General features: G+C 49.9%; 1 protein-coding gene across 1 annotated transcript in view; it reads right to left on the bottom strand.

Annotated features, from left to right (window-relative positions):
* Positions 1 to 3,038, bottom strand: part of LOC127026008 (antigen WC1.1-like) — a 38,982-nt gene extending 35,944 nt beyond the window's left edge. The window contains exon 1 of the mRNA XM_050911130.1: positions 2,990 to 3,038. Within this exon, the coding sequence (XP_050767087.1) occupies positions 2,990 to 3,038 (49 nt within the window). The remainder of the gene's footprint in view (positions 1 to 2,989) is intronic.
* Between the last annotated feature and the right edge of the window lie 11,257 nt (positions 3,039 to 14,295).

Raw genomic sequence — 14,295 nt, forward strand, 5'->3', positions numbered from 1 at the left:
ACAAGTACATACCCAAGCCATGTGTCTCCCTCCTCCCTATCAGCTACTCAGGCACCAGTGACCTGACCACCACATATCCACCTACTTGCTATCTGCTTGCCTACGAGATATCATGGCACAAGTGACCTCACAAGCTCCAACACAAGCCATGTGCATGCTCTTGGCCTATCAGCTACTCAGGCATCAGGAATCTCACAACACTTCCATAGGCCATGTGCCAGCTCCCAGCCTATGATCTACTCAGGCACCAGTGACCTCACAAGCACATACCAACCTATTTGCTCTGTGCTCGTGTGGTGGGGTGACCCCATGTGGCAGCCCCCACCCAGTCACTTGCTCACTCCCCACCAGTGGGATGGGGGAGGGAACTGGAAGGGCAAAAGCCAGGAAAAAAGTCTCATGGGTCAAGATAAAGACAGTTTAATAAGTGGAGAATAATCACTCACAGCAGGAGATTGATGCCAAGCCAGTCTCTGAGCAAAGAACACACACCCCCTCCCCAGTTTTACTGCTGACCATGACGTCATATGGTGTGGAATATCCCTTTGGTCCGCTGGGGTCAGCTGTCCTGGCTTTGTCCCCTCCCAGCCTTCTCGCTGTGGGGGCAGAGTGAGAAAGAGAGAAGGCCTTGACGCTGTGCAAGCACTGCTCAGCAACAGCTCCAATGTCAGTGTGTTTTCAACACTGTTTTGGCTACCAAGGCAAAGCACAGCACCATAGCAGCTGCTAACAAGAAAATTAACTCCGTCCCAGCCACACCCAGTACAATCTCCACCCCTTCTTCCATACCAGTTGCATCCTGCTCAGGTCCTACAGTATTCAATAGAAATGTACATTACATCCACCACTCCCACCCCCTTCCCCATCCTTTCACATGACATACACACAGCACACTGGCTTTGGCTGGTGTGGCTCAGGTGGACCTGGACAGGTGCCAGCACACTCCTGACTTCTCCCCTCACTCACTCAGCCAGAGCTTTTTGAAACATTCCATCAGGTTATCAACCTAAAGACAAGGAAGTCTAAATAGCACCACTCTGCACCGCACAGTGGTCTTGCAGGTAGCTGTGAGACCCCCACACCCATGGGGAAAGGGAGTTTCCCACTACCACCCTACCTCTTTGTTTGGCACCTCAAAATCCACTTTGCAGTTCATGGGCTCACTGGCTGTTTCTTCTGGTTCACGTGGTCTTTTCTGAGATCCTCTTAGGGTCTTTGCTATATTGTCCCCATGCGCATATTCTTCTGAAGCTGGCATTTTGTCCTGGTTTTCCATGTTGGCAGACAGCATTGCCCGTGTCTTGCAGCACCGAGAAAAGCTCAGAGGCTGCCCCAGTAACCCTGCGTGGCCATCCTGCTGAGCTGGTCTGGGATGTTGGGGCCTCCTAGGCCACTTCCCAGGATTGGGCTCTTCTTTCCAACCCAGACAAGTTCCCCCCAACCCAGACATGTCTGGGCTTCTTCTGCAGCCCGGCAAAGTGGGGGACCTCGACCCACACTTGTACTTTTCTCTCTATTCACATTTAAACTCTAATTCTTCATTCATTAGCTCTTATTAAAGAAGGTTTCATCCATTTCATACCTATATGATAATGGCTATGTATATTTAATTTCTCTGGCTTTATAACTGTTTATATATCTAAAAATACATAGATATACGTTTATATAGATATATAAACGTATACACATACATACATGTATAGAAAGGTATATATATTTCAAATATTGTATCTATTAATAAATAAATAAAAATATATTTCTATCTATTTGGACACTCATATATATATTTTTAAAAATATATATCTTGTAATACAAATATATATTTTTATATCTGAGCACTTCCTTGTCCAAAGCAGGCAGGCAGCCAGTCACAGGGCTGCATGAGAACATGTGGGTATGATGGTGTCAAAAAATGGCTGCCACCCAACCACAATGCAGCATGAAAACATGTGGGGAATGAGGCTGCGAAAAGTGGCAGCCTCCCTGTACGTAATGACAGGGGGCTTCCTTTGCTGATGTGCTTCTGGGTGCACGGGGAGGGGAGGCTCCTTTTGCCAGCCAATCATAGCACTTCCTGAGAACACGTGGGTTTGATGCTGGCAAGCAGTGGCTGTCAGCCAAGCACAGAGCAGTATGATGTTTAAGAACATGGCAGCTCACTCCCATAAAATGGCAGCCCCCATTCATAAAATGGCAGCCCCCCAAATGGCAGCCAAACCAAAATGGCAGCCCCTGGGTATGGAGGGGAAGGGCCTTCTGGGTCAGAGGTACTTCCGGGTAAAGCAGAAGGGGGGGCCGCTCCTTCCAGGCAATCCCCACAAAGCACATGACCAGTAGAGGGGAGTGACTTCCGGGGCAAATGGCCCCTCAGGCAGCTGGCAGCGGGTGGGCAGGGCATTGCTCACGTCTTACCTGCAGTACCGGTGGTGCCTGTGCTCCTGGCGTGTGCCAGGGCAATGAACCAAATAAGCACAAGGAAGGCACGTGGTGAGGTAAAAATGCTTCTTTTGCGCCGTGGTCAGATAACGGGTCCCTGTGGTGTCAGAGCTTCAGTGTTTGTGCCTGAGCTAAGAACTTTCCCCGACTCCGTGCGCTTCAAGACAGCACAACCCTTCTCAAAAAACCCACTACGGGACCCTCCTGGGTCTCGTGTGAAAATCTGCACTACTGTGCTGAGGATCCCCTCGAGCAGGGACGGCACAAAGCCTTTTCCATGTGCCTCCTCACCTGGCCATGGTCTCCCTGTTTCTCAGCACCTGAAGCCCCTCTCCATCTCCTGCCCATCCCTGAATCTGGTGGTGGCAGTGCTGCACTCTGTGGTGCCTCCAGCAGTGAACCCCCTCATCTACAGCATGAGGAACCAGGAGCTCAAGGATGCAGTTAGGAAAGGGCTTACATGAAAGGTTTTGCAATAGTGATAAACTCTCCATCCCTCTCCCAGGATATCCCATCCCAAATGGGTGCTTTGATGTATCATCGTTACTGTTACCAGTCTCATTAGCATTAGCTTTATTGTTATTGTTACTTGTGGTGATCATGTTCGCAGACAAATGTTTGGATTTGTCTCACTTGTCCAGAGGCATGAACCTGCTCTGTCTCACCTGGAGCCTGTGTAAGAGTGTGTCTAACACTGGGGTGGAGCTGACTCCCCCACAGGCTCCCTGTAATAAACTGGGATCTCCCCAGTGCACTGGGGAGATTAGCAGCAGTGCTCCCCATCCAGCTGGAGCTGCTTCCCACCCTGACCAGCAAGGCCAGTGTGGAGTCACCCTGTGACCCCAGGCACCACAGCCAAATGGCTCTGCAGAGCAGCACTGCTAGCTCGGGGCCCTGCAGGGTTAATCGGGAGAGGGCCAGGAACAGCCAGGTAGATCAGCAGAGGGTTAGGGAGAGCTCAGAACAGAGATGACCTAGGCTGGAAATTGCCTCAGAGACAAAAATACCAGCGTTCACCTAATCCAAGACAATGCCCAGACTGTGGGTGCCCTAAAGCACGTTCATGGTGCAGAGGCAGAGGTCCTCACTGTCCTGGTGCTCCACCAGGCCTGGGCAGTGGATGAAGAAGGGCCGGTGCTCACAACTACCCATCTCTTAGTGCCATCGCCCCTCCTCAAGGGTGGCATTGAAAGGGAGGCTGGGACCCTGCATCAGGGCTTGCACTGAATGAAACATGACTCAGCAGCCCTGTGAGTTTGCTGCTGTCCCTCAGTCTCTGTGCCCAGCACACATCCTTGAGATGGCCTCCTCCGCCCCATGCGCTGTCCCTTAACCCAGTAGACTGGGGCTAGTCCTAGTTCCCCCTAGCAGCCATTTCCAGCCCTGGCCATTCACCATGGTCCAGCTGAGGGCTTATCTTTGAAAAATGACCAGCCCCATCCTCTTGCTGGGCTCAGTGTGTGCACTCGGGAAACACCCAGACCTGCATGGTCTCAGACATGCCCAGAGCCTGGCAGACCCCAGAGCAGGGCTGTCTGCAAAGCCTCACATGGGCCATGGCCAAGGCAGGGAAGGGGTTGGGTGCTGGGGTGAGCAGTCAAAGCCAGACGGCCACAGGGGAATGGGGCACTGAGGTCTGTTGTGGGAAGTGTGGCAGGAGGATGTTTCCCCACCCCTGAATGCACTCTTCTCTGCTCACCCCTTCTGCGTGCAACTCTGCCCCGTTGTCAGCCTACAGGCACCGCCATAGTTCCTTGGCGTCTCGACATGGCCTTCTCTGAGCCTCTGCAGGGACCCCCAGTGAGCATCTCTGCTTGCAGCTGGCCACCACATGCTGGCTGCAGTCACAGGGGATCCTGTTGAGGCCACATCTGGAGAGTAGGTTGTGATTGTCCTTGGTCAGAGTAGGGGTGAGGATCTGTCAGACAGTCAGGAAGGGAAGGAGAGGACAAGAGACAATGAGGACAAGAAGCAGGAAGGGAAATTTCAAATGAGGTTTAACGGGAAAAAATATCACCTTGATAGTTGATTAGTACTGGCTCTGGGGCCCAGAGGTTTTCAAAACTCAACTGGAGAAAGCACTGACCAATGCATTCTAGCTGACATGTTCTCCCTGCTCAGAGCAGATAAGTAGCACTAGACACCTCCATGGGTCCCTTCTGACCCTTCTTGGCGGTATGTCTGGAGATCGCCTAGTCGAGTCCCCACTGCTCAAGCAGGATCAGCTAGAGCGGGTTTCCCAGTAGAGGATCCAGCTGGGTTTTGAATATTTCCATGGATGGAGACTCCACAACCTCTCTGGGCAACCTGTTCCAGTGATCAACCACCCTCCCAGTAGAGAAGTGTTTTATTGTATTGAGATGGAGGTTATTGTGCTTCAGTTTCTGCCCATTGTCTGTCACTGTGCAGCAGGGAGAAGATTGTGGCTCCCTCTTCTTCATTCCCTCCCATCAGGTATTGATACACATTGATAAGATCCCCATGAGCCTTCCCTTCTGCAGGCTAAAAAGTCCCAGCTCTCTCAGGCTCTCCTCCTGAAGGATGCTTGTGTGACTTTAGAATCTCTGTGGCCCTTTGCTGGACTCGCTGCAGTAAGGCCATGTCTCTCTTGTACTGGGCAGCCCAGCACTGGACACAGCACTCCAGATGGGGCTTCCCCAGTGCTGACTAGAGGGGAAGGATCACCTCTCTCGACCTGCTGGCAAACCTCTCCTGAATGGAGCCCAGGGGCTGTAGGCCTGCTTTGCCACACAGCCACACTGCTGGCTCATGGGCAGCTTGCTACCCTGCAGGGCCCCCTGGTCCTTCTCTCAAAACCTGCTTTCCAGCCAGTCAGCCCCCAGCCTGTACTGGTCCGTGGGGTTCTTCCTGCCCAGGGGCAGGACTTTGTGTTTCCCTTGCTTGAACTTCATGAGGTTCCTCTCTGCCCAGTTCTCCAGCCTGCCCAGGTCCTTCAGAGCAGCAGTGGCAACCAGCTGGTGTATCAGCCACTCCTCCTGTTGTGGTTTAACTCCAGCCGGCAACTAAGCACCACACAGCCGCTCACTCCCTCCCCCCCCGTTGGGATGGGGGAGAGAATTGGAAGAGTAAAAGTGAGAAAACTCGTGGGTTGAGATAAAGACAGTTTAACAGGTAAAGGAAAAGCCGTGCACGCAAGCAAAGCAAAACAAGGAATTCATTCACTACTTCCCACCTAGAGACACACATTAAGAGCTGACACAATGAAGCTTCCGTTCATGGGGACCTTGAGAAACTCTGGGATTTGGCCAACAGAAACCGCACCAGGTTTTACAAGGAGAAGTGGCCAGTCCTGCATCAGGGCAGAATAGCTCCGTGTATCAGGGCAAACTTGGAGGTGACTGGCTGAGGAGTGGCCCTGAGGAGAAGGCCATAGTTGCTACAAGGGATGCTATAGGAGCCAGTAGAGCATATTGACCACGAATAAGGCCAGCTGCATACAGTCCTTAATTAGGAGGAGTGTGGCCACTCAGACCAGGGGAGTTACCTCTCCCTTGACTCATCAGTGGTGTGGCCACATCTGGAATAATGTGTCCTGGTGTGGGGCTCCATGTTGTGCAGGAGTGGGGAGGAACTGGAGAAGGTTGAGAGGACGTCTGCCAAGATGGACTTAAGGGGCTGAATCACATGAGTTGTGAAATGGATTCCTGTGTAGAGGAAAGAGCATGAGAAAGGGAAAATTTGAGAGTCTGAGGCTGGGCATGAAGAAAAATGAGATGTCACTTGAAGGGGAGTGCCATGGTGCAACAGGTCACCGAGGGCAGTAAGGGGGGGTTCCTGTGACGAGCCAATGGCTTTGTGTTTCAAAGGCATCAGTACAGGTAGGAACATGCGAGGGTGAGAGCAAGGTGGGGAAGTTAGGATAGTGTGTCGACAGCCTGCAGGGAAAGAGGAGCAAGCGTGGGACAGTGTAGGACATCCTGTGGTGGAGATGGCTGACAGCGCTAGCTGTACAAGAACTGATTTTGACAGAGAGATAGGAAGGGATAGCTATAAACACAATGAAGGAGCTGATTAAGGAGTTCATCTGACTTGTGAAAGATGGGGCAAGTTTCTAATTTCCTGAAGCTCAAAGCAGCAACCAGATACTTGGGAAGTATCTGAATGAACAAAAAGCAAGGCAAGGAGGAAATGTCTCCGCAGCACAAGACTCCTGGCCCAGGTGCTCCTCAGGCTCCTCCTGCTGCCCCTGCGACAGAACAGCCTGTCCCAAGCTGCTGCATGCAGAAAGAAGTTTCTCTTTGTAATTTCTTCCCCCCGTAAGCACAGAGTTGCTTCTTTCTTCTTCTCCAAGGAATTCCCCATCCCCAGAGAGCCTTTCCCCAGGGCAGTGTGTCCATGCTGGCCTAGCCAGCCGTTACTTCCCCTCCCTGTGCTCCCTGAAGGGCCCTGAGCTGGCTGTGCTGCTCTGCAGGGCAGGCGGGTAGTGGTGCCCGAAACCCAGGAAGAGACAATCCCAGGCAGATCCCTGCTGATCATTCAGCACCTCCTGGGGCACTGGGCATGTACATGTGAAGGCTCAGCCCAGGCCCATTCCCCAACACATGGCCCCATGTCCTCCACCCCTCAGCCCACAGAGAACTTGAGCACAGCAGCACAGCTTTGTAAGTGGAAGTTTCTGCAGCCTGTCCTTCACTTCAGCTTTGGAAGAAGAGCCCAACCTCCAGACACCGGCCCTGAGGAAACACCCTTTTATTGCAGAGATGTGAGACGGGAGGCCAGCTGTACCGTAGTGCCAGACACACGTACAAAGGCCTCTGGGTCAGACAGGCTGGGTTCATGCCCCTGGAGAAGTGGTGTGGATGCAGACATTCCTGGATAAACTTGGTTATCACAGATAAAATGCCCAAAGCACAGGAGGTTCTTGAGGTACATTGGAAATCACTTGTGAAGAGACACGTGCAGCTTACTGCTGCTGACAGAAGAATAATTGAATCAGTTTCTTCAGGGTGTCTTTGAGCTCTTTGTTCCTCATGCTGTAGATGAGGGGGTTCACTGCTGGAGGTACCACCGAGTACAGCACTGCCAGCACCAGGTCCAGAGCTGATGAAAAGATGGAGGGGGGCTTCAGGTAGGCAAACATGGCAGTGATCAAAAACAGGGAGACCACGGCCATGTGAGGAAGGCACATGGAAAAGGCTTTGTGCCATCCATGCTTAGACGGGATCCTCATCACAGACCTGAAGATCTGCACATAGGACAGCAGAATGAAAACAAAGCACCCTGAAGATAAAGAAAAACCAAAGAGAAGCTGCCCAGCTTTCCTGAGGTAGGAGTGTGAGCAGGAGAGCTTGAGGATCTGGGGGATTTCACAGAAGAACTGATTCAGTGCATTGCCTTGGTAGATAGGTATTTGTCCTTGTTTCAGCTGGGACAGAGGTAACTCTCTTCTTAGTAGCTGGTACAGTGCTGTGTTTTGGATTTAGTGTGAGAATAATGTTGATAACACTCTGATGTATTAGTTGTTGCTAAGTAGGGCTTATCTTAAGCCAAGGACTTTTCAGTTTCCCATGCTCTGCCAGCAAGCAGGTGTGCAAGAAGCTGGGAGGGAGCATAGCCAGGACAGCTGACCTGAACCAGCAAAGGGGTGTTCCATACCATGGAATGTCATGCCCAGTATATAAACAGGGGGGAGCTGGCCAGGAGGCGCGGATCGTGCTCTGGCATCGGTCAGCGGGTGGTGAGCAATTGCATTGTGCATCACTGGGGTTCCCCCCCCCCTCCTTTTTTTTGTTATATTCCTTTTCATTACTACTATTATTATTATTAATAATAATTATTATTGTTAGTATTATATTTTACTTTAGTTATTAAACTGTTCTTATCTCAACCCACGAGTTCTGCCTTCTTTCTCGATTCTCATCCCATCCCACCAGGAGGTGGGTGGGGGGACGGGGAGTGAGGGAGTGGCTGTGTGGTGCTTGGCTGCTGACTGGGGTTAAACCACGACATGAGTGTAAACAGGTTTCTAGTCAGTAGGCTTCTCTGATGGAGCCCTGCACTTGGTCACTAGCCTGTGTCCTGTGTTCTCATTAGAGCCTATTTCCAACTACCTCCGGCGCGGGTGCATTCTCTGTTCTTAGTGGGCATGTGTGAATGGCAGTGAACTTCAAGCTAGACTCACCGGTGAGTAGGTTACGAGGTCTGTGTTGCAGCAAGTGGAGCAGGGCCGCAAACATCCTGGACTCCAATGCCTGGGTGCATGCACTGGGGAGACCAGGAGCATCTGAGGTGCTGGATAGAATGAGTACCTAAGGCACACCTGGGTCCTCTCCTAGAGAGACTGATGGGCTGGAGAAGGCTTACTGGCTTCCTCCTTCCCACTGGCAGCACAAGACTCACAGGGTCCTGCTCACCATAGGCCTCAACGCTGCAAGAGCTGAGGAACTTGCAGAGGAACAGCATGGTGCAACTTGGCAAAACGGGCTCTAAGTCCTTGCCAGGCCTGGCTCTCCAGACTGTACCTGCACAGATTGATCAGGATACACTTCTGCAGCTGCCACCGGCATTGGGTGGGCACCAGTGAGGACCCTCAGCTCCCTTCAGTCAGGGGAGCAGTCTCTGGAAGCAAGCCGTGTTGTAGAGGAAGAAGGTGGCCAAGGTGTCTGGGAGTCACTATCAGAACCCAAGTATGAAAGGAAAAATGCTCTTGGTTTTGACAGAAAGAAAAGTTCATCTGGAGTCGAAGTGTGGGTCAGATCTTAACTCGATCTTAACTAGTTCCCTCAGCCGCTCCTCATAAGACTTGTGCTCTAGACCCTCCAGCAGCTTCATCGCTTTTCTTTGGACACACTCCAGCACCTCAATGTCTTTCTTGCAGTGAGAGGCCCAAAAATGAACACTGTATTTGAGATGCAGCCTCACCAGTGCCGAGTACAGGGGGACGATCACTTCCCTAGTCCTGCTGGCCACACTATTTCTGATACAAGCCAGGATGCTATTGGCTTTCTTGGCCACCTGGGCACACTGCTGGCTCATCTTCAGCTGGCTGTCAACCAACAGCCCCAGGTCCTTTTCCACCAGGCAGCTTTCCAGCCACTCTTCCCCAAGCCTGCAGCATTGCATGGGGTTGTTGTGACCCACATGGAGGACCTAGCACTTTAGCCTGGTTGAATCTCATACAGTTGGCCTCAGCCCATCAATGCATCCCTCTGTAGAGCCTTTCTACCCTCAAGCAGATCAACACTCCCACCCAGCTTGCTGTCATCTGCAAACTTACTGAGGGTGCACTCGATCCCCTCGTCCAGATCATCGATAAAGTTATTAAACATGACTGGACTCAATACTGAGCCCTGGGGAACAACCCTTGTGACCGGCCGCCAACACTGGATTGAACTCCATTCACCACAACTCTTTGAGCCCGGCCAGCCAGCCAGTTTGTTACCCAGTGAAGAGTGCACCCATCCAAGCCATGAGCAGCCAGTTTCTTCAGGAGAATGCTGTGGGAAACAGTGTCAAAGGCTTTACTAAAGTCTAGGTAGAGAACATCCACAGCCTTTCCCTCATCCACTAAGCGGGTCACCTTGTCATAGAAGGAGATCAGGTTAGTCAAGCAGGACCTGCCTTTCATAAAGCCATGCTGACTGGGCCTGATCACCTGGTTGTCCTGTACATGTTGTGTGATGGCACTCAAGATGATCTGCTCCATAACCTTCCTTGGCATCAAGGTCAGCCTGAGAGGCCTGTAGGTCCCTGGATCCTCCTTCTGGCTTTTCTTGTAGATGGGCATCTGTACTGGTTTTGGCTGCGATAGAGTTAAAATTCTTCATAGGAGCTTGTACAGGGCTATGTTTTGGATTTGTGCTGGAAACAGTGTTGATAATACAGGGATGTTTTAGTTATTGCTGAGCAGTGCTTACACAGAGTCAAGGCCTTTTCTGCTTCTCACACTGCCCTACCAGCGAGTAGGCTGGAGCTGCACAAGAAGTTGGGAGGGGATGCAGCTGGGACAGCTGGCCCCAATTGCTCAAAGGGATATTCCATACCATATGATGTCATGCTCAGCAATAAAACTAGGGGGGAGGTTGGTGGGGGTGCTGCTGCTGGGGGACTGGCTGGGCATCTGTCAGCTGGTAGCGAGCAATTGTTTTCATTTGCATCACTTGTTTTTCTTGGGTTTTATTTTCTTCTCTCTTTGTTGTATTTTTCTCTTTTCCTTAGAATTCTTTTAAAAAAGTCTTTTCAATTATTAAACTGTTTTTATCTCAACCCATAAGCTTCTTTCTCACTTTTACCCTTCCGATTCTCCTCTCATCCCATAGCGGGGGAGCAAGCGAGCGGCCGTGTGGTGCTTAGTTGCTGGCCAGGGTTAAAGCATGACACCTGCCAATGGTTTGAGTGGAGAAACATTGCTCAGAGGATCTTCTCAATTTGTATTGGCATAGTTTATGTCTCTACTTCTGCCCCTCCATCTTTTTTTCTGCCTCTGCCTAGTCTTTGAAGAGCTCTCCAAGGGAAAGATTAATTGAGTTATGGAATTACACATGTTGGAAGAGTCTCCTTTGCAAGGGTCCTTGCAATAGTGTCTTCAACTGGATCAGGTGAGACTCCCCTTACAACTGTTCTATGGAATTCTTATAATCCAGCTGGCCTGTTGTCCTGCATGTCCTCTCTGGCATGTGCAAGCATCAGAAGTAATGACAGTTTACTCAGTTGTATTCAGTTTTGCAGCAGGAACTGCTACAGGGATCTGTGAAACAGTCAGATTCTCCCCCCAGGATGTTAATCACCACATTTATGCACAGGAATTGGTCTAGGCACAGCAGGATCTGCATTCTCTAGGACTGTCTGGAATTCCCACCTGGAGAGGTCCCACAGCAGTCAGTCCAACAGTTAAATTTGAAGGTGACTCATTCTGGCTAATTTTGGAGGTGGTTAATTTTGAAGGTGGTTGACTGAAGCCAATCGCTTGGTTTCAAGTCAATCCACTGTCTCAGACCAGTGTCTTCTCTCGTCGATGTGGATGATGAGATGGGAGAGTCCCTGCACCACCCAGGGGATTAATGACTTAAGAGCTCTGGTTGCACACCGGCACAGGCCTGACAGCCAGCTACACCACCATTCCAAATGTAACGTAATTCGCACAGCTTTTGCCAGAAATATCGGTTCTTAGCTGGCAGTCCAGAACACCCATGCAAACCAGCAAGGCTGGAGAGGCATTGATTGTGTCTGAAGATAAGTGGGCTGGATCAATATTTCTTTCATGTCATTGAGTAAAAACAGAGAGAAAAGCAGAATCCCTACAGAATGCAGTTCCGGTCTCCCATTTCAAGAAGGAAGAGCAAGCCTAAGAAAAGGGAAGGGAAGGCTGACAAAGGTAACAAGGTGAATTCCACCAAGCATGATATTGGTTACCCTTGTCACACCTTCAACTGACCGGCTACCAGAATGGATCCCCACAACCATACCATAGCAAGAATATTTTTCCTGAAGGCCTTTTCAGTCATTCAAGAGTTGAAGATCCTCCTTCTCACACTGCTGCTGGTGATTTATCTGCTCGCTGTCATGGGGAATGCAGTCACCATTGCCATTGTTTGGCTCCACCACTAGTACCACACCCCCACGTATCCCTTCCTCAGCACCTTGTCCTTCTTGGCTCTTTGGTTCACTTTGGTCATTCCCCCTAGCATGTTTGTCAGTCTCGTGTTGGAGATTAAGATATCTCTACGGCTGCTTACAAGTCACAGACCTTGTTCTCTGTCTTCCTGGGCATAGCTGAGTTTAACCTATGTGTTGTGATGTGTTTCGATTGCTGCAGGGCCATTTGCAACCCCTCACACTACTCTGTCCTTACGAACTCCTGGTTGTGCTCCATGCTCATCTTTAGCTGCTGGGGAATGGCATCTCCATCCATGCTCAGCCCCACCGTCTTCTATGCCATTAGACCCTCTGTGCCCAATGTAGAGACTGCTTCTTCTGCGGCATCATCCCTTTGCTGAGAGCAGCCAGCATGGGCACCAGCTCCTATGAAACATGAGTGTTGCTCTCTCCTCCGCTGTGTTGCTGAGCTCCTTCACACTGTCTTCTGTGCTTTATGCCTGCATTATATGCATCATCCTGAGGATAACCTCTGTGCAAAGCCACAATAAGGCCTTCTTCACCTGCATATCCTTCACCTGCATATCCTATGTTTCTTCACTCACTGTCGCAAATGCTAGCGGCATGTTTGACCATGTGAGGCCTGAAGAGAAGCTGCTTTGTTGTAAGCTGTCTGCAAATGTGCAGGTTCCTCTAAGGAAGTGCATTCAGGAGAAGAACAGTTTTAGATAATGTAGGTGTCAGCCAACAGAGTCAGAAGACACAACCCTTTGAGTGTTTGAACTGACCCAGACAACGGAAACTGGGACTGCCACCTCTGATTCACTGATTCACTGTGCTCCTACTGCTGTAGGTGACGGAGCTTGAGCTTTTGCTCAAATACAGCCAGCAGCTTAGTCTCAGAAAGTTTTCTGGACGAACCCAGTGCAGAGATTCCCCTATGCCAGACTAGAGGCAAAGAACACGCCGGGCATTTGGGATCTAAGACTAGCCTGAGCCCCAAGCTAAAATGTCAATGCAAACATGGAGCACTGCCCTATACTGAACTTCCCATCTGACTCCTCATGTAAGTGCTACCCATTGTGCCCTGGGACAGAGCCTGAGGGGACAACACAGTCTGTGGAGAAGCTTTGTTTCACTCCTTCAAACCCTCCCTCTCCTCCCCTCCCTCTCCTCCCCTTGCATTTGGAATCATCCTGGGTCTGGAGCCATCTGCTCTGCTCCTTTCTAGGTCTACAAACAAATGTAAAGATGAAGGGAAAAACATCAGTCTTTATTGCATAGATTCTTCTTGTGCTTCCTTCTGTTAGATAAGTATTTTGATGTTAAAAAATAATAATAAATCAGAGATTTGAGACTTGAATAGTGAGTTTCATCTACTTTGCTGCAGGTGCCTGTGAGAACTTGTTTTCCCAAAGCTCCCTCTGCAGTCAGTGGAGACAAGAGAAAACGCTAGAGGCTGGGTCCTCCCAACCTATAACTGGCATGCAAAAGAAAGGTTACAAATCTCTTCCAGACACTCTTCTCTTGCTCTGCCTTTAGGTCAGGACATTTGATAGTCATAGCAATGAGCAGCTGTTTCGAAACAACGGCATTTCAGTGCAGACGGATGTCAGATGAGACTGTGTGGAACCGTAATAAATTTCAGTCATTATTTTGAGTACTAAAGAAGGCAAGTTATACTTGGTCCCTCTTCTACCCCCTCCCCCTTTTCTGAAGAAACAGAGAGCAAGAAGCTGTGGAAGAAAGCAGGGCATTACAGAAGAGATACTTGACATTACTTCTTTTGAAATCAACAGATTCTCAGGGATTCCTAGTCCAAAAAGGCAAGTACTGAAAGTAGAAAGAATAGCTTTCAACATACATGTTTGGTTTGGTTTGATTTGATTTGATTTGATTTGATTTGATGGTTTAGCATTTGTGCAATAGAAGAGATGAGTTTGGCACAGAGGTGTGACAGATGTTTGCAACAGGTCTGAGTGAATTTGGAATTTCCCAGGAATGGGGTGAAATAGCTAACAGCCTCTTTAAAATCTTCTGTCCTGGAGAAAGAATCCTTTGTGAGTGTTTGAAAAAGGTGGAAAGAAGACAGGAAATGCTCTGAGGACTCCAACTGAAATGTACAACATAAAAATCAGGGTGTGAGCAATGCTTGAAGGGCTCTCTCTCTCTGTGTTATATAGGAAGATTGCGGGAAAGGAAAGAAGCAGAAAAGGAAGGACCGAACTTTTCATCCAGACTGTGAAATTATCACACTTGCTTTTTGCCATGTTCCTGTCTCGGCAGGATGAACTGAAATTCAGC

The sequence above is a fragment of the Gymnogyps californianus genome, chromosome 26 (genome assembly GCF_018139145.2).
Source record: "Gymnogyps californianus isolate 813 chromosome 26, ASM1813914v2, whole genome shotgun sequence".
Lineage (NCBI taxonomy): Eukaryota > Metazoa > Chordata > Aves > Accipitriformes > Cathartidae > Gymnogyps > Gymnogyps californianus.